This window comes from Danio rerio, chromosome 16 (genome assembly GCF_052040795.2).
Source record: "Danio rerio strain M-AB ecotype USA chromosome 16, GRCz13ab, whole genome shotgun sequence".
Classification (NCBI taxonomy): Eukaryota; Metazoa; Chordata; class Actinopteri; order Cypriniformes; family Danionidae; genus Danio; species Danio rerio.
The window spans coordinates 21,289,055-21,308,342 of record NC_141036.1 but is presented as its reverse complement, the minus strand read 5'-3'; the positions used below and the strand labels follow the sequence as shown (position 1 = coordinate 21,308,342).

At 35.3% G+C, this 19,288-nt stretch overlaps 1 protein-coding gene across 9 annotated transcripts in view; it reads left to right on the top strand.

Annotated features, from left to right (window-relative positions):
- The window catches only part of fhod3b (formin homology 2 domain containing 3b), a 339,130-nt gene that overhangs the window by 184,746 nt on the left and 135,096 nt on the right, over nt 1-19,288 (top strand). For all 9 annotated transcript variants that reach the window (XR_015511250.1, XM_087286868.1, XM_087286867.1 and 6 more), the window contains exons 4-5: nt 11,235-11,302; nt 18,047-18,152. Coding sequence is in view for 8 of the 9 variants with exons in the window: in XM_087286868.1 (XP_087142994.1) it covers nt 11,235-11,302; nt 18,047-18,152 (174 nt within the window). In the remaining variant the exon portion in view is untranslated. The remainder of the gene's footprint in view (nt 1-11,234; nt 11,303-18,046; nt 18,153-19,288) is intronic.

The following is a 19,288-nucleotide window of genomic DNA, read 5'->3' as shown; positions in this document are numbered from 1 at the left end:
TAGATGCTGGCAAGACATTTAATTTTGGTCACCTGACATCACAACCTAAATCTAAATCTAATATTAACGAGGTTGTTTGCCTGCTTGGTTTGATGTTGAAGAATTCAACTCTACAGTTTAACAAAGTGACTTTTATTGATATTTGTAGTTTGAAGTAATATAATTTTCAAGAAATTGTTTATATAAAAAAATAAAGTCTGTAAAATAACAAAAAAATCTACTGGCAGTTTATTACATGTTTTTGTATCATAATATATAAAACCAACAAAGACAATATATCGCTTTAAACAATTAAAAAATGTTAATCAGCTTCAAAAGTTGTAGGAAGAAAGATCAAGATCCCATCATCCCATTCAAAAGCATAAATAAAGAGGGGAAAATAAAAAAGAAAATATGAATCACAATAAAAAAAATGCTTATTTATGGTTATTTTTACAGTGTATGTATTATCAAGCCAGAACATGGTTCGACAATGGAAAATATAATCAATTATATACAGACATCATTTAAATGTGTGTGTTTTTAGATTTTCCCATACAGATACCACTCTATCACTTCCTCACAGCCCCTACAGCAACTGACAGGTATCACAATTACTGCTTATACTTTTATTGCTGGATAATTATTATCATTATCGTCAGACAGAGTTGTTCAGACACTGGTATCAAAGTAGGCATGACCTTAGTTTCTCAGAAAATGTTGAAGTGGGTGTAAAATCATAAAAACTGATTTATGTTTCCATGCTCATAGTCTCCTCTTTTGGCTTTTATGAAAACCACTGAGAGGCAGCAGGTGTCATTGATACAGTATCATTATTTGTGATGTGCATTCCCTCAGGTGATACATAATTGTCTAACACTTTCACACTTAAAGGGTTAGTTCACCTAAAAAAAAAGAAAAAAAAAGTGTATTTATTTGTTCCCCTTATGCCATACCAGACCTTTATGAACTACCTTCTGGCCTGGCCTGGCCTGTTTTTTTTTTTGTTGTTGTTTTAGTAGTTTAGTAGCAATTTTTCGTAATTTAATTGACTTTGTTAAAACACACATATTAATTCTTATTTTATCTTTCCCTGTTATTATAAAGCCAAAACAGAAATTGAAGGTGTGTGACACCATTAGCATGACGATACAGGTTTGTGACACTTGGCAAATTTAAGGAACATTATTTGAAACATTTGGGATAATGTAAGTATAATATCTCAGCGACATATACTACTCATAACACTCAGGGAACACACAATGTAACTTCAAGTGTTCCATTTATTTTCATTTTATTATTATTATTATTTTTTGCAGTATATATAACACTGTTCTTGTGGTTTTTGGATATTTTAATGAAAAAAAAAATCTTACATGTTGTACCTTTGGTTCAAAACTTTGTTCGGCTTTTGTGGAACGTACAGTTGAAGTCACAATTATTAGCCCCCTTTTGATGTTTTTTTTCTTTTTCTTTTTTTCTGTTTTAAATATTTTCCAAATTATGTTTAACACAGCAAGGAAATTTTCACAGTATGTCTGATAATATTTTGTCTTCTGGAGAAAGTCTTATTTGTTTTATTTCAGCTATTTTTATTTTTTTATAAACCATTTTAAGATCAAAATCATTAGCCCCTTTAAACTAATTTTTTTTTTCCAATAGTCTACAGAACAGACCATCATTATACAATAACTTGTCTAAATACCCCGAACTTCCTAGTTAACCTAATTAACCTAGTTAAGCCTTTAAATGTCACTTTAAGCTGTATGGAAGTGTCTTACAATGTATATAGTAAAATATTATTTACTGTCATCATGGCAAAGATAAAATAAATCAGTTATTAGAAATTAGTTATTAAAACTATTATGTTTAGAAATGTGTTGAAAAAGTCTTCGTTCAAACAGAAATTTGATTAAAAAAAACTAACAGGGTGCTAATAATTCAGGGGGGCTTATAATTCTGACTTCAACTGTACATTCAAAGTCTTTGTCCTTTTATTGCTTTTAATAATGTAGCCTGGATTGAATTGGTTTCAGCTAATTTTGTTGTCTATATGGGAAAAAAAAGTTCAACCTAAAGGCCCAGGTAAAGTAATTTTGACTTATTCTGTTGTTAACCATAGCCATGCTTGCACAGCTTTCAAAGTATACTCATGAGTTCAGCACGTGTAGTTCCACCAAGTGAACTCAGCTGGTTTAAAGATTCTTCTTGCTTGCTCTTTTGTATCTCCGCAGATGCCTTTAGTGATAAAACTCACATCAGGAGGGCCATGCAGAGAATGGATCATTATGAAATGTGGACAGTCAAAGTATACTCTGGCTTTAAGCATTAAGTTTAAGGGAATTAGACATTTTGTGACTAATTTAAGTAATTCATATAATGGCAAAAAAAGACATTTTCGGCATTATTATTCCTGTCTTCAAGATCATATAAAGATGATTCTTTATTTTATTATTTTCTAATTTATTTTTAATTCATTTTAATTAATTTTTATTTTTACTTTTTTTTTATTATTAAAACTTTTCTTGTATCCATATTCATTTCTTTTACATTATTTTACAATATATAATTATGTGCTGCAAAATGTAAATATCTTTGCTCTTTTTCTCTGCCTCACACTGTGACTGGCTCCTTTGTTTTCTACTCTCTCTGGCCATCATTATTATTATTTTTTTTTTTTTTTTTGTCCTGAACGTGATGAGACAGAGGACAGTAATGAGTACTGCGGGCACTTACCCCTGCCAGCTGGTATGGAACTAATCAGAGCTGAAATATTTCTCATTAAAGGAGGGCCTCACTCTCCCTATGTGCTCTGTGTGTCTGCAGATATACATGGCTTTTTGACAAGGGCAGGAATAACACTGTGACAGGTTTATTGGAGAAAGTCTGTGTAGAAACTGAATTACAGTAGACATTCTAAACCCACATACTGTATAGTGTGATCATGCAAGTACAGTAGCGAGTTTACGAGTCGGCCTCACACGCATTCCAGAAGAAGGATTCATTGCATGATACAACAAGATCCATGTCGTGATTGTGGTTTTATGACTAGTGTGTTTGTCACTGTGTGATCTTTGTGATCATAAGCACATTCATGAGGCTCTTCCAGAAACCGCAGAGAGGAACTGGAGATTAGCTGAATCAGCGTGTGTCTGATTGTGGATCGCTGAAGCTCTCTGCGCTCTCTATTAGAGAGAGAGTTTGTGAGAAATTATCCTACACTGACCCTCCTTTTCATTACCCTTCATCATTTAGCAGTCACAGAGCTCAGCTGCCAGTTCACATCCTTTAAGCTGGCGGACGGTGCACTGAAAAAAAAATTATTGAATTTACTACATTTTCTTAAGGTAGGTGTTTGAAAACAATTTGCATAGGCTGAATTTAAACAATAAAATTATGTTGAACATTACAAAATTTTATTTGTTTGTTTTAATTCAGCCCATGTAAATTTGCAACCACTTGCCTTAACAAATGTAGTAAATCCAACAAATATCAATGAATCATGTGGGGTGTAGACTTCAGGAGGAATTCTGGGTAATCTTGCTTGAAAGATGGTGAGCTAATAGAACAAGGTATACTGTTGGGTTGCACAAAAAGTGTGAATGAATGAATTGGTTCTGCCATGACTGATTCTAATGAACTGACTTCTAATTCATAGTAAATATACAGCTTGTCCAATCCAGTTGGATTTCTGGGTTATTATTTATGCTGTAAATTATATATAAAAAAAAAAGTTCTGATTTGATATCAGAAGTGGCTAATATGAAAGGCAAAGGCCTCTAAATTACACTTATTTTACCAAAATAAAATACCATCATGCCTTGATTTCGAATTTAGGACAGTAAAGTCTGACTTTGCTTAGAGGAACTTTGGTGTAAAGGTTGAAGTATGAGAAGGAGTGCTTACCTGCTGAAAAATTTTCCCTCTCCTGTGATTTGTAATGTAATGGGCAGCATAATGTCTTGATACCTCATGCTGTTGCCATCTATTCTGCAGAGTGTAACCCCAAACCATGATTGTCCTTCATCAAACTTGACTGATTTCTGTGAGAATCTTGGGTCCATGCAGGTTCCAGGTCTTCTGTAGTATTTGTGATAATTGAAATGCAGCTCAACAGATGATTCAACAACAAAAAATCTACCTTTTGCCTTGCACTTTTCCAAATGATCAACAGAAGTCAAGTTATTATTTGTTGCTCTTACAACTGAGATCGACGACAAGACTTTTGTCAGTTAGTGTATGAGTGGTTGTGAATATGAGTGTATGGGTGTTTCCCAGTACTGGCTTGTGGCTGGAGGGCCATCCACTGTAAAAAAAAACATATTCTAGAACAGTTGTCAGTTCATTCTGCTGTGGAGATCCCTGATAAATAAGGGACTAATGGAAATGAACAAATAAATAAAGTAGTCTGAAAACTCTTTTTAGTAAATCAAAACATTGGTGTGACTTATATAGTGTAGCCTGATTTCTCAATTAATGAGTCAAAACAATGTCAGAAATATACTATATTTTCTAAACCAACAACTCATTAACCATTTTTACTTATATTCTTACAGTACATACATTGTGGCCAATATAGTATCATAGATTTCTGTGTGAATGCCTTCTACAAGTCACTTATTTTAGTGAGTTAAAAAATAATGATTTTTCTACTTGTGTAAATTAATAAATAATGCTTTTATCTAGTTTGTTAAATCAAAGATACTGACTTTCACTGAAGGCAGAACGTCTGACCGAGTGAGAAAAAGATTTATGTGAAAAGAAAGAAATTGAGGGATGAATACTGAATGGAAGCCCCTGAGTAAAGGTTGCAGTCGTCTCTGTCTGCTCTTCTCTATTCCAGTAGGAACAGAGGAATGCTGCATAGAGAAAGAGAGGGAAGTATGGATGGATGGATGAACATTTTTACTGAGGTTCTTGACAACAGGAGATGGAGGAACTTTTGAGTCCAAGTTTGCTTGAACAGAAAGTGCTTTTGTAGATATTTGTGTTGATTCTGAAAGAAAGTTTCAAGACACAATGTTAAATGTGAGGAAGACAACAAATTACCACCAGATGCTTTTGAGGTCTAAAGATAGTTTCTCAAGTCTTTCTTGGTTGTAACATCTATGCATAAACAAACTGCTATTCAAACATGTTTGGTTTAAAGTGATTTCGATTAAAACACCCACATAATTGTATGCTATATATCATTGATTCAACTGTGTCAGACTTTGACAAGTAAGATCAACACAGAACTACAAGTACAAAAATCTTTATGCACATAAACTACAAATATGGTATTTAAACATGTTCATTGCATTATTTGAGAATCATGAAAATTACACATTAAAGGAGACATTTATTTATTATTTTTAAATAATGTTTATACAAGGTTTGTAGTTTGTAGTTGTGTGGCAACAGTCTGTGAATGTAACCAGCTTCTATTGGTAAAAATGTATAGCTTGTTTATTTTGGCCAGCGAAGAAATTAAAATGGTCGTGCCCAACTGAGTCTGGTTCCCTCAAGGTTTTTTTTCTTCACTCCCATCAGGTGAAGTTTTTTTTCCCTCTCCGCTGTCGCCACTGCCTCGCATGGTTCAGGATTGGTAGAGCTACGCATCAATGAATTGGCTCTTCAGTGTTTGAACTCTCAGTAATGATTAAATCACACTGAACTGAGCTAAACTGAACTGAACTGAACTTAAATACTAAAACCTGAACCACACTGCTCCAGTTACTATGACCATTTATGTGAAGCTGCTTTGACACAATCTACATTGTAAAAGCGCTATACAAATAAAGCTGAATTGAATTGAATTGAATTGAATTGAATTGTTTGGCATGCTGTCTCGGGAGAGAGCCCTGAGCTCATAAGATCCTCGAGCAATTTTCTTGTTTTTTAATATGCATTCTTCAGCGGTCTTGCGTCCTCGTGTTCTCGTGCAACGTCACCATCAGCTGCCTAAGTTCAGTTCCAGTACTCAAGACCGCAAGTACGGAGGACGCGTGAAACTTCCCGGACGTGTTCTTGATATCGAGGATGCAACGATGCAGACTTGTGCACCGAACTCGCTCTGGAAGTCCCAGAAGTCATTGCGACTGGATGTGGGAAGCGCAGCATTTTATTTAGATTTATTATTAAAGTTCAGAGATATAATTTTTTTTTACCTCAGGAGTTTCCCTAAATGAATCTAAACATTACCATAAACATCTTAATAAATAAATAAACACATTAAGGATGTTTGTTTGCTGAAATTTATATTAAAATATGTTTTATTTATATTGTATTATATTTATATACATCATATATTTATAATGTTTTTATGCAGAGTATATGTTTTGAAAAGGGGGAAAACAATAAATCGTTGTATGGATGCTGTAATGTTTAAAAATTTACCATTTAAAACAATGTGAAGGTCACGTGATCATCAGGAATTGAGAAACAGCCAATCTCTTTCGAATTTAAAGCAACATTCACCAAAATGGCACAATTAGGACAAAGTCTAAAAGGGGAAGATTTGAAGACTAATACAATATTATTTGTGGAGTATTTTGAGCTGAAACTCAAAAATTTTTGGCCCAATTTTAATTCTGCCCCTTACCCCTACCCCTCGTTTTTTGCTTGCACACCAAGGGGGAGGGGTGTCCCAATCCTCTTTAGCTTGAAGGTGTAGGGTTAAAGGGAAGGGGTGAATAGCCCTTAAAACAAAGATTTTTCAGGATCACACTCGAATCCAAGGGGTAAGAAAATTTCCCAAAATAAACTTGCCACAGTGGCAGCGTTGCTGAACCCGGAAGGAGATCCACAAATTTGTATTTTTTGTCATTATTACAAATTTTTACGACAAACAAATCTATGTTTTAATACATTCTTAACTGCATTCATTTTTTACTGTCATGCTTTAAAAAAAATGCTGAAAAAAACCCGCTAAATTTTGCGATCTATAATCCCTAATAATAACTCCTGTAAAGCAGTCCAACAATATTCTGACACTTGATGACACTCGAATACCCTGTCAGTCTAGTGGCTGAGAATGAGCTTTTTACAGTGTCTGCTATAATGTTAATGTTGTTTTGGTGTATTTACATAGATGAACTTGGCCACTGTGTAAAAACACAGTATAGTTACGTGCATGAAAAAATAGTGTTCTTCAGTAATTGTTCTTATTAAATTTGAATACGCATGAGCATGTCGTAGTTTCAAGCAATTAACAATTTGCAGAGACTGCATTGCAATTATGTTACTATTATGTAAATATTTAATCAGAAGCACAGCACTGTGAACATCATCTTTTCAAATCAAAATGTGTGTTTTGCAATTCTGTTGCCAACAAATAAAATAATTTAGAAAAAAAACATTATACTCTTATCGGCTGCTTTATTAGGTACAGTTGTCCAACTGCTCGTTAACGTAAAATTTCTAACCAGCAAATCACATGGCAGCAACTCAATGCATTTAGGCATGTATACATGGCCAAGATGATCAGCTGCAGTTCAAACCTTGCATCAGAGGGTTTACAGAGAATAGTCCGAAAAAGAGAAGATATACAGTGAGTGGCAGTTCTGTACCCGCAAATGCCTTGTTAATGCCAGAGGTCAGAGAAGAATGGCCAGACTGGTCGAGCTGGTAGAAAGGTAACAATACCCAAATAACCACTCAAAACAACCATGGTATGTAGAAGAGCATCTCTAAATGCACAACACATCGAACCTTAAGGTGGATGGGCTACAGCAACAGAAGACCTTGAACAGAAACTGAGGATACAATTCGCAAAGGCTCACCGAAATTAGACAATAGAAAAACAGAAAAGTTGCCTGGTCTGATTCCTGCTGTAAAATTCTGATGGTAGGGTCAGCATTGTGTCAATGCCACAGCCTACCTCCTGAGTATTGTTGCTGGCCATGTCCATCCCTTTATGACCACAGTGTACCCATCTTCTGGTGGCTACTTCCAGCAGGTCAGAGCTTGTAGTAGTAAGGTGTACCTAATAAAGTGGCCGGTGAGTGTATATTTGTGTAATTATATTTAATTACACATAGTTAGAAGTATTCAGACAGTTAGGGCTTGTATGTGACTATCTAAAACATATTGTTTTTAATTTGTTCAAAAAAAAGTTTATCATGTAAAGTAAAGCTGTTCTGGTGTGGAATTGTTGATCATTTAACAGAAAATTTTAACATGGTCCCTGTACAATAATTTGTACATTGCTAAATGATTTTGATTCTCAAGTTTGTCTTTTGCTGTTTTTTTTTTTTTTTTCTGGAACGTTTTGACAGGTTGTTTTAAAAAGGCTTGTTTATCTTACCTCAGGTATTTGTTTTGTTGTTTCTAATCAGAAGTGTGCAGGTATGCCAGAGGGTCTTTCTTTTTAGAGTTGCCTTTGATTTACATTTGAGCAAAGCCAGATTAAAGTTCTGACACATTGCTTGAAAAGTAAGATGTCTGTTGAGCTTTGCTTCATGCGGTTCTTCTTTTTTGTTCAACATGATTTGTAGAACCCCACAACAGAAACATATGCCTGGGGTAAATCACAGTGGTGTGGTCCTGTCAAAACCAACACAAAATCCTGTCATTACTGCATATGCAAACAAGCCCTGGTGATATGTGCCAATTATAAAGCCCAACCGAAAGAAAAAGAAAATCCTTTCTGGACTGGCGGACAAACACGAGGCTTCAGCTAAAATACTATGGGATATGGGATATATACCATGTGGATATGGTACTCCTGTATGGAGTATTGCATTTCTGTAATTATTAGCAATGAAACCTATATTAGCAGATTCATGTCTGTCTTAGGGGTTGGGGATTTGAGAATTACATTATATTTCTTACAAATTGGGAGCAGAATTCGCTTAGGAGCTGCATGTAAGAAAAGGTGCCAGCTGGCCAATACAATTACTGGAGTTCCAATATAAAATGGCATAAAAATGCTAACTTGACCACTACTGAAGAGTGAAGATACTAGCACTAATGTCTTAAAACTCTACTACCAATGGTTTTTTTATTGACCACATAACAAACTCGTAATATTCAATATCCAAATAAAATAAGTATGAATGGGAATAATGACAAAACTACTACTACTACTACTACTACTACTTGATGTTGTTGTTGTTGACCTTGATGTTGATGTTTGTCAAATCTACATTTAAAAAACTAAAAAATATACATAATTATAATTTTTTTTTAGATTTATTTTTTGGCCTTTTTGCCTTTTATTGAGTTGATAGGACAGTATTCCAGACAGGAAACAAAGTGGGAGAGAGAGAGAGGGGTTAGGGATGGGAAATGTTCTCGAGCCAGGATTTGATCTAGCGCGCTAAGCTCTAGGCTATTGCACCGACACAAAAATATAATTTAAATTATAAAATTAACATAATAAACACAAAAAATTATTATTATTATTATTTATTATTATTTTTATTATTAGTAGTAGTTGTATTATTGATGCTATTATTATTGTTGTTATTACAATTATTAATATTATTATTATCTCATAATTCAGTTAGCTAAACAAAACTTTTAAAAGTTTTTTATTTATTTATTCATAATAGTTTGATAAATTTTAATAATGTATGCATGCAGACACACACAATCTGACATTCACAAACACACACAGCAGTAGGCAAGATTAAATTGGCTCTCAGGCTGCCAATATTGAGGTCGGAATGTTAATGAGAGTCTCTATGGGGATGCATTGAGAAAGGGGAAATAGAGAAAGAGCACAGCATGCTGTGCAATCTGACTTGTGGTTTCCAAATGCAGTGCCTCAGAGCCATCGATAAAGAGATAATCAAGAAGAGGGAGAGAGAAAGAGAGAGAGAGAGAGAGAGAGAGAGAGAGAGAGAGAGAGAGAGAGAGAGAGAGAGAGAGAGAGAGAGAGATATGCATGCTCATTATTTGATATAGATGCTGAGTCAGAGACTGTAGGCTGGTTTGTTGGTCTGCTCAACCCTGACAATCCCTGGCAGGCAAGTGAAGTGCACCCTAAACAATAAACACTAGCACACAGGGTTTTATAATTTGCTTACTGCAACAACCTGATAGTGCTGAACTGTTTCTGGGATAAAGGTGTCCAGCTTGGAGGTTTTTTTTGTCCTTGAATGTGAATTTGAGATACAGTAATTCAACAGTAGCAACACACATTTCTAACATAAACTCAAAACACGGGCAAAATAAAGTGAAATTCCTATTGCATACTAGCATTTCTAAAGTGTTACTGCAGAGCAACACAGACAGAACACATAAGTATACGTAAATGCACACAACAGCATAAGGGAGGAAAGGGTACATAGATCACTTGACGCAAAAGTGTAAATCAGGCTTTAATGGTTAGTCTTGCACATCCGCAATTATTGTTTATAGTTTAACAATTTTTGCACATGTGCATATCTGTCATTAAACTTGCATACGACACAAAATGTGTTTTAGGCAAAATTAGTTGTCAGAACGAGCATGGATCTGCACTCGGATATTCTACCAGAAATAATACGTCATTGTAACTTTGGAATACTAACTTGAACAAAGCAATTCCTTTTTCTTCTTCAAACTTTTTTTAATAGTATTTAACCCTTGTGTACTGTTCAAATTGACTACGCTTTAGTTATCTTGGGGGCTGTTTTTGCCCCATTTACTTCCATTATAACCACATTTTTTTATTGCAAAGCCATGACACCATATAATCATGCATTCTTGATTTAGGGTGGTTGACCCTTTTGATAAGGTGTAGAATTTGTAATTTTTACTGTTGGATCATCAGTTGACACCATTTAGACACCCTTTAGTTAGAGAAAAAAACATTTTTTATTTATTCAGTTTTATCCCGCTATCATTCAGTAAAGGTTTTTTCCTGCAGTTTTAAAGTGACACGTCTGTTTTTTAATGTAATTCAACAAAAAATCACAATTAATGAGATTCATTTGTTGTTCTTTAATCAGAATGTGTAAGTTATACAGTGCAGAAAAGATTAAAAAGATTTGATATCTTGATTATATTTCCTTATAACATTAATAGCTATTCACTTTTATAAGCTAAACTATTTGCTAATTTTTCCCAGTGATGGGTTGCGGCTGGAATTACATCCGCTGCGCAAAACAATTGCTGGAAAAGTTGGTGGTTCATTCCGCTGTGGAGAACCCAGATTAATAAATGGACCAAACCGAAAAGAAAATGAATAAATGTTTGCTAATAAATATTTGCTGCTAATGTATACTATAAGTGCAAAAAGTGAAATGCATCAAACTGATGATTTCTTTTCTCTGCTTCTTCTGCAGAAAAGCTGTACAACTCGACGGGTCGTGAGCTACGAAGAGCACTGTTCTCTCTCAAGCAAATCTTCCAGGTAAGCTGCCTGAAAACCTGAGCACCTGCTAATGTCTTTTTGGTCCACAGCACATGTGTGTGACTGTTTTCATGCATGTTTTAGCTGTATACGGCTGCGCTGGAATTTCTGGCTGCACGAAAAATTTGCCAGATACCAAAGCTGGAGACTCCATCATTGATTGATTTTAAAGCTGTGCTGGAAGCTACTGTTTTTCTACTGGAGAAACCATGTCTGACCACTGCACTGCATGTGCGTGCATGCATGTGTGCCTGTGTGGGTTTAAATGACTTTCCACTAATGTTTGAGCATTTTTAATGACAAAAGCACCTGAATCACACCTGTCAACAGTATTTAAATCTGTCAGAGGCAAAGCATAAACACAAAATAAATGCAAAGACTCTGGAGCAGAAACAGGCTTATAGCTTTGTGAAAGCACATATACACAACCTTTTCTACCCTAGTTACAACACAACATACTAACAAGAAGGACCTAAGTAACTTTTACAGTGCTTAGCATGTATAAGTACAGCCCTCACAAATCTCTCTTTTAAATTAATATTTGACATAAGGTCCTATACAATAACCACTTTACAGCCACTTTTTTAGGTTGGTGCCCAACTGCTCGTTAATGCAAATTTGTAATCTACCAATGACATGGCAGCAACTTAATGCATTTAGGCATGTAGACAGGGTCAAGCTGATCTGCTGCAGTTCAAACCAAGCATCAGACTGGGCAAGAAAGGTGATTTAAGTGACTTTGAACGTAGCATGGTTGTTGATGCCAGGTGGTCTGGCCTGAGTATTTCAGAAACTGCTGATCTACTGGAATTGTCATGCAAAACCATCACTAGGGTTTATAGAGAATGGTTCAAAAAAGAAAAACATATTTAGTGAGCAGCAGTTCTGTGGGAACAAATCCCTTGTTGATGCCAGAGGTCAGAGAAGAATGGCCTTACTGGTTTGAGCTGATAGAAAGCCAGCAATGACTTAAATAACCACTCGATACAAGCAAGGTATGCAGAAGACCATCTCTAAAAGCACAACATGTCGAACCTTGAGGCGGATAGGCTATAGCAGCAGAAGACCACACTGGGTGCCACTCCTGTCAGCTAAGAACAGTAAACCGAGCATACAATTTGCACAGGCTCAACAAAATTAGACAATAAATTGAAAGGGTCGGGATTTGGTTTTACATCATGAAAACATGGATCCATCCTGCCTTTTATCAACGGTTCAGGCTGGTGGTGGTGTAATGTTGTGGGGGATATTTTCTTGGCACACTTTAAGCCCATTAGGATCAACTGAGCATTGTGTCAATGCCACAGCCTACCTGAGTATTGTTGCTGACTATGTGCATTCCTTTATGACCACAGTGTACCAATCTTCTGATGGCTACTTAAAAAACGGGATAACATGCCATGTCATAAACCGTGAATCATCGAGTTCACTGTACTCAACTGGCCTCCACAGTCACCAGAGCTCAATCCAATAGACCAATTAAAATGTTTGTAAACATTCAGGATGCGCGCGCAGGGAGGTGGCAGAAAAAAACGGGAGAGCCAGCATTTACAGCGAGGTAATGACATCAGATGTGGTGCAGAATTTGTTGTTGTCTTAGAAATAAGATATATTGATTACACATTATATACATTATTTACATAATGCTTTCAGCATATTATAACAGCTCGTCGCCCAGTTATAAGCACAGTGATTCTGCAAAATTACCATTAAATTGAGCAGCGTTCATCTGACAGGTCCATTTGCGATAGCACCCTCCCAATGGGTATTGGATAAGACGAAATGACCAAGCATCCAGCACCAAATATAAATCTAATTGAAGCTCCAAGTGATTTTACAAGAGAGAAGTTAAAGGTCTATAAATCTTTTTATGCCAACAATGATGTTCTATGTGGTCATGTGCAAGAAATAATGCTCCATGATGACCAGATTCAACACTATGTAGAGCTAAAAACCGAGATTCTGCTTAGCCAAACACAAGGAAAGAAGACAGAGTTAATGTTATACAAGGCCTGGGTAATTAATCACCAACACGCAAAGCGACTGCATTCTGACAGCGAACTGCACCTGTACGGCAGGATATGTGAACGAGGTAAAGTCGGTTTTATATTCGCACATTTGGACTTTCTCCTTCACAATATAATTTCTTTAAAGTATTATTTGCAAAGTCTAAATAGCGAAATCTTATTAGCAGCCAATGACTATCAAAGTACAACATGTTCACAGTCAAATAAACTGTTAATGTTGTTTTCAAGTCACACTTGCAGGTTATTTCAGACCGAATATTCATAGTGCAGTGGTAAACAATATAGGGAGTTTGTCACAAGTTGTCACTGAATGAATGTGTGAATATAATCCCAACTTTACCTTAATAAACGTAACTTTCACGTTTCATTCTTAGCATTCAGTGTCTGCGGTTTAATTCCCCATATGTAACTGTTTTTGCTGAAATCATTTCTGCAATAAAAAACGAGTGATGTGTATGGTTCAGCATAGTGTGAACTTACCTGATATGACATGAGAACTGCAGAGTCCAGCATTTCTAATTAGCTCCTCACTTCATTCAGCTCCCATTTAGCCAAAGACGTCTGCAGTCGGTATTAAAGCAGTGTGTGGTGTATGGTAAAAGTTAAGTTTTCTATTTTTGGACTCGAATTCGGCATCCTACCGCACAAAACAACATACATTATATGAAGGATTAAGGCAGCTCTGAAGGCTAAAGTGGGTCCAAGTATGGTGTACTTAATAAAGTGGCCAGTGAGTGTATATTTGTGCATATACATTGGTCAGTACTAAGCCAAATCTGAATCTAATCCAACAAAATAACTTTAAGATAACTGCAAAATTAGGTACACGTAGATGTATATGTTAGAAAATTGTGAAATACAAAATGTTATTTTTTGTATATATATACATACAGTTTAAATGAAATACTTTACTTGAATTTAAATGTGTTATCTTTAGGGTTGTAAAGTTGCAAGTTTGACATTTTGAATGATATACGGTCACACTGTCCCTTTATTTACACTTGTGATACAGTAGCTACTCTACAATCACTGTTATGATACATCAAGTCACTTATATATATATATTAGCAGTATAGTCATAAAAGACTGCTTACTTCTGAAAAAGCATAAATAAATAAATAAATAAAGATAAATAAATTAATTAATTACATAAAAAATAATAAAAAAATGCTTAAATAAATAAATAAATAAAAACTACTGAAAAATGTAGCATTGCTACTTTTAGGTTGTTACTCCCATAATGCGCACACACACAGACACGCACACAGCCAGGACTTGGACAGAATTCCAGTTCTGCACTTCCAGTTATTGAAAGCGATCTCATAATCCTCCTAATCTCCCTGCATTTTAATCTAAGATGTATGAATCACTTGAGAACATTATGCAAGAGCAGTCGTCTGATTGATCGCCTGACTCAGGAAGAATTGTGGCAAGAATCGCATTCTTCATGCTGTCGTTCGCTTAAGTGCATGTGCAGTAAAGTGCATTTCTCCAGACGCGGGCATACTGTGTCATTATGAAGCGTCTGTGCCAGTATAAATTCCACAAGTCCAACACCCCTAATCATTTTCAGATCAGCCAATAGGGTGTGTCCACACAAATCCCAAAGCTGCCGAAATATTGGACGTTCACTTCCACACGGAGACAGAGAAAGGATGCAAGCTGTAATCGGAGAATTAGTGGAGTGTGCCCAGCTGTGAGTGCCATGAATCAAGTGAAGACACGTCCCGCTCCTCACACCTCTTATACTGCGTGTTTAATGGGCTCTTTACTGCAGTGAAGCACTCGGTCGGCACTTAGCAACCCAAATTTACTTGAGCCCAAACACAGAGGGTTTCCATGGGAAGGAAGTGAAAAAGGATTTAGAACCGTGCTCAGTGAGGGAGACTCTGCAGGGACGAGTTCATGACACCTCTATAAAACAACACCGGACGTAAATGCATTGATATATCTTTGCTGCTTAAACTTAAAGGTTGGTAATGAACTAGCTGTAATTAAAAAGGTGTATGAAATATAGCAAACACTAAATAATACCTTTTGTAGTCAGAGAAATATCACATTTTGAGTAAACCGAAAATACGAAACTATGTATTTTAATTTTTAAGACTAAGTTTTAAGAAATTATAAATTATAAGTTTATAAATGTCAAAATTAAATCATAGCTTTATACTTTATTATCAAGTGTTAGTACAACAGGTTTATAAAAACCCTAACCCTAACCCTAATATTTTAGGCATGCGCACACACACACACACGCACACACGCACACACGCACACACACACACACACACACACACACACACACACACACACACACACACACACACACACATATATTCATTTATTTTCTTTTCGGCTTAGTTCCTTTATTAATCTGGGGTCGCAACAGCGGAATAAACCACCAACTTATCCAGCATATGTTTTACGCAACAGATGCTCTTCCAGCCACAACCCAACACCAGGAAACACTAATAATGTAATGGCACCAACTTTGCCACCGTGACATCCTTATTTTGAAAATTATTATGTTAAATGAACAATAATATAAACTGTATTTAATCTGTTGTGGTTGGAAGGGAATTCACCATATAAAACCATTTGCCAGAGCAATTGGTGGGTTATTCCACTTTGGTGACCCCTGATACATCAAAGACTGAGCTGAAGGACAGTGAGTGAGTGAGAGTGTATTTAATCTATACAATAATTATGTTATTTATCATATTTAATATGCATCTTTCTCTTTCTTCATACTTTATTACCAAATGCGACTGGACTGCAGAGCCAGTTGTATGTTGCACAGGTATGTTTTTGGTTATTTTTTTGGCAATATTTAAAAAAAAAAATATTTAGAATTTTTTTTCATCCCTCAAAATCTGGCTAGTCATGTAGTTTTATGACAGGCAAATTGTGTCTGTACTTACAAACCATACATCAATAAACAGATAATTTATTTAGCTTTTAGATGTGTATAAATCTCAATAAAATGACAAACAAATACAAACACATAGACTATTATTTGTTCAGTCTCTAAGTGCACATGTACTTAAAAATCAAAGCAACAATGGTAGACCACATGCGTGTGTTTGTGCTGCTGAACATACTGATTGACATAGTCAACTACTGAAAACTGCTGTAAGTGTAAAGGAAACTGATTTTAGGTAAACTATAGACAATAAAATTAGTTGACATACACAGAACACATTGATGCATTTTAGTATTGGCATATATTGTGGCACAGTATATTGATACACCTTATTAAATGATACAGTATATTTAAATTGAGTTTAAAAATGGTAATAAAACTGAATAGAAAACAAATTTTTTCAAAAACATTTAATCTATCTAAATTTCCATTCAATGTCGAGTTGTTTTTAATGTTATTTAAAGAATCGTCCGTCACCTGGTGGACAGAGAGCTTGCAGAACAATACAGCATGTGTTGGTGTAGGAGTGAAAACCTTTAGGGAGCACAGAGAAAACGCTGACAGAGCGCTGGACAGATAGGAATGCATAAGCTTCGTTTTTGGACCATGTCAGTTTGATATCGAGCACAACTGGACCTTTCTGAAATTCTCATTGGTCATTATGAAGCTGTGTTAAAGCTAGTCAAAACCTTTTTGGTCCCATTATGAACTGTCAATTTTTTTTTCTTTACACTCTAAAATTGCTGCGTTGTATTGAAAGCTCATGAAACTTTCAAGTTGGGTTCGGACCAGGGGCTTGGAAGTCGTCATGAAATGGAAGTTAAGATTGTCCTTATTTTTACTTTTGTGACGACGTCAGCTTAAAAGGGTTCTAAAATTCGAAAAAATGTAGGGCAGTGCATGATTCTGTTCTTTGATTGAATTATCAAAAGTCGGGCGTCACTAGATTGACGAACAGAAAAATTCAGATCAGAAACAAGACACAAACAGATATGCCTGCCCTAAAGAAATTCCATTTGACCTGTACATGAAGAAAGACATTTCTAGGTGGAGGGGGAGGAAAGGGTAAAGTCCAATCTATGGTAACTTCTGAAATAGGTGAGGTAACCAATGATTTTATAGATAACAATTAAATCCAAGAGCTGATCGCATGCTTACATTGAGACATAACCTTGGGTTTACAATGGACACGCCGCCTCCATTTCATTGCATCTATCTCTTATCCTCGCTGTAGATCAGTTCTCCATGTGCGTAAACATCACCAATGTGCTCAGTTCTTTTTGCCATAGATTTGCTGTTTTAGGCGTCACACTATATACTGTAGATTATTTGAAAATGAAAGTATTGTGAAAAAGCCCCCAAAAAGGCAGTTGTTTCCTACAATTATGCAAACAGATGCTAACATTGTTTTAATTATGCTCAACACATATAAATAAATATGTTAAAATCTTAGATTATTTAGTTGAGGTTTCCATGACCCCTTAAAACAACTTCGGAATACATATGGACAAACCCAATGTTGGGTTTATTTCTTGCAATACATTAAAATTAAAATTTATTTAACTCTGCTCAACTGTTGTATTTGTCTATATTTGACGAGTGGTGGGTTAAAACAATCCAATGTTCATTAGAGAGTTTATGATTTCAGTTGTTAAGCATCAGCAACTTTTTCTTTTTCCTGTCTTGCTTGACATCATGTGCTATGTCTGTGTACAATATTTGTTCTCAGTTTGTCATATATACATGCACAATATCTCAGCTTGGATTAAGAATCTGCTTGTTTTTCTTCTGCAGGATGATAAGGATCTGGTTCATGAGTTTGTGATGGCGGAGGGACTCACATGTCTTATTAAAGTGGGAGCTGAAGCTGATCAAAACTACCAAAACTACATTCTCAGAGGTACAGTAGACATTACAACAGAGTAAAATCTTATTTAAGGTTTTGCTATTAGAGGTCAATCTTTATGCTCAATTGTTTGTAAATACACATTTTCAAATAAATGAGATCATACAAATATGTTTGAACTAGCAACCCACTGACCTAAAAGTAAAATACTTGCTTTCTCCCACAAGATCCAGTGTATTATCACAAAACTATAAATAGAATATATACAACTATATAAACTTTTAAAGATATGAAATACCCAATTTAGATCGTAATGTTATTGTTGTCATAATATGTCCTACAAAGGATTGCTTAGGTTACATAATAATACATCTCAAAAGATTATACTTAGTAATAAATGAAATGTGATTTGTAATTTACACTACCATGCAAAAGCTTTTTTATGAATACTTTTACAAAGGATGAATAAACTACATTATATAAAGTAGCAATAAAGACATTCATAATTGTACAAACAAATTCACTGTTTTATTATTTTAGACCCTAGATTCTAGAATCTATATCAAAGAGCCCTCTAAATGTATCGTGGTTTCCAAAAAAAAATAAAAAATACTCAGTTGGTCAGTTGCATACACAGTGGCTTGCAAAAAAGTGCACCTCCTGGGACGTATTTCACACTTTCCTAAAATGTATACAGGGGTATGTATCCATAATGAGCCTGGGTTGTATTTTCAACATTAGTAATAGTAATTAAAAAGTTTTATCAGATTTTTTCCCAATGTGGATCACCTTTTTAAATAGATTATTTTAAGAAATGTAATACGAAGATAATTATCATCATCAAAGGTAATAAATACTTAAAATCAAGAGACATCTTTTGTTGTCAACACTACATACCCTTAGTTTTCACTAAAATGTATGTACTGTAGTAAACTAACTTTTCATTTTGTTCACATAATCCCGCATACATGTCATCACTGTCACTACAACTAAACCACTAAAACCAGGGCTTTATATTAACAACCGCCAACGTGCCAAATGTGGGTAGATTTCAGCTTTGGCAGGTTTGAAAGACACCTCCAACAGCCACTTTGGCTGGTTGGAAATCTGCTACAAAGTGTAGTTTTCTTAAAAGCAAAGTTCAACAATAAGCATGGCCCAATATTCATGCAAATGTGATCTTATAATCG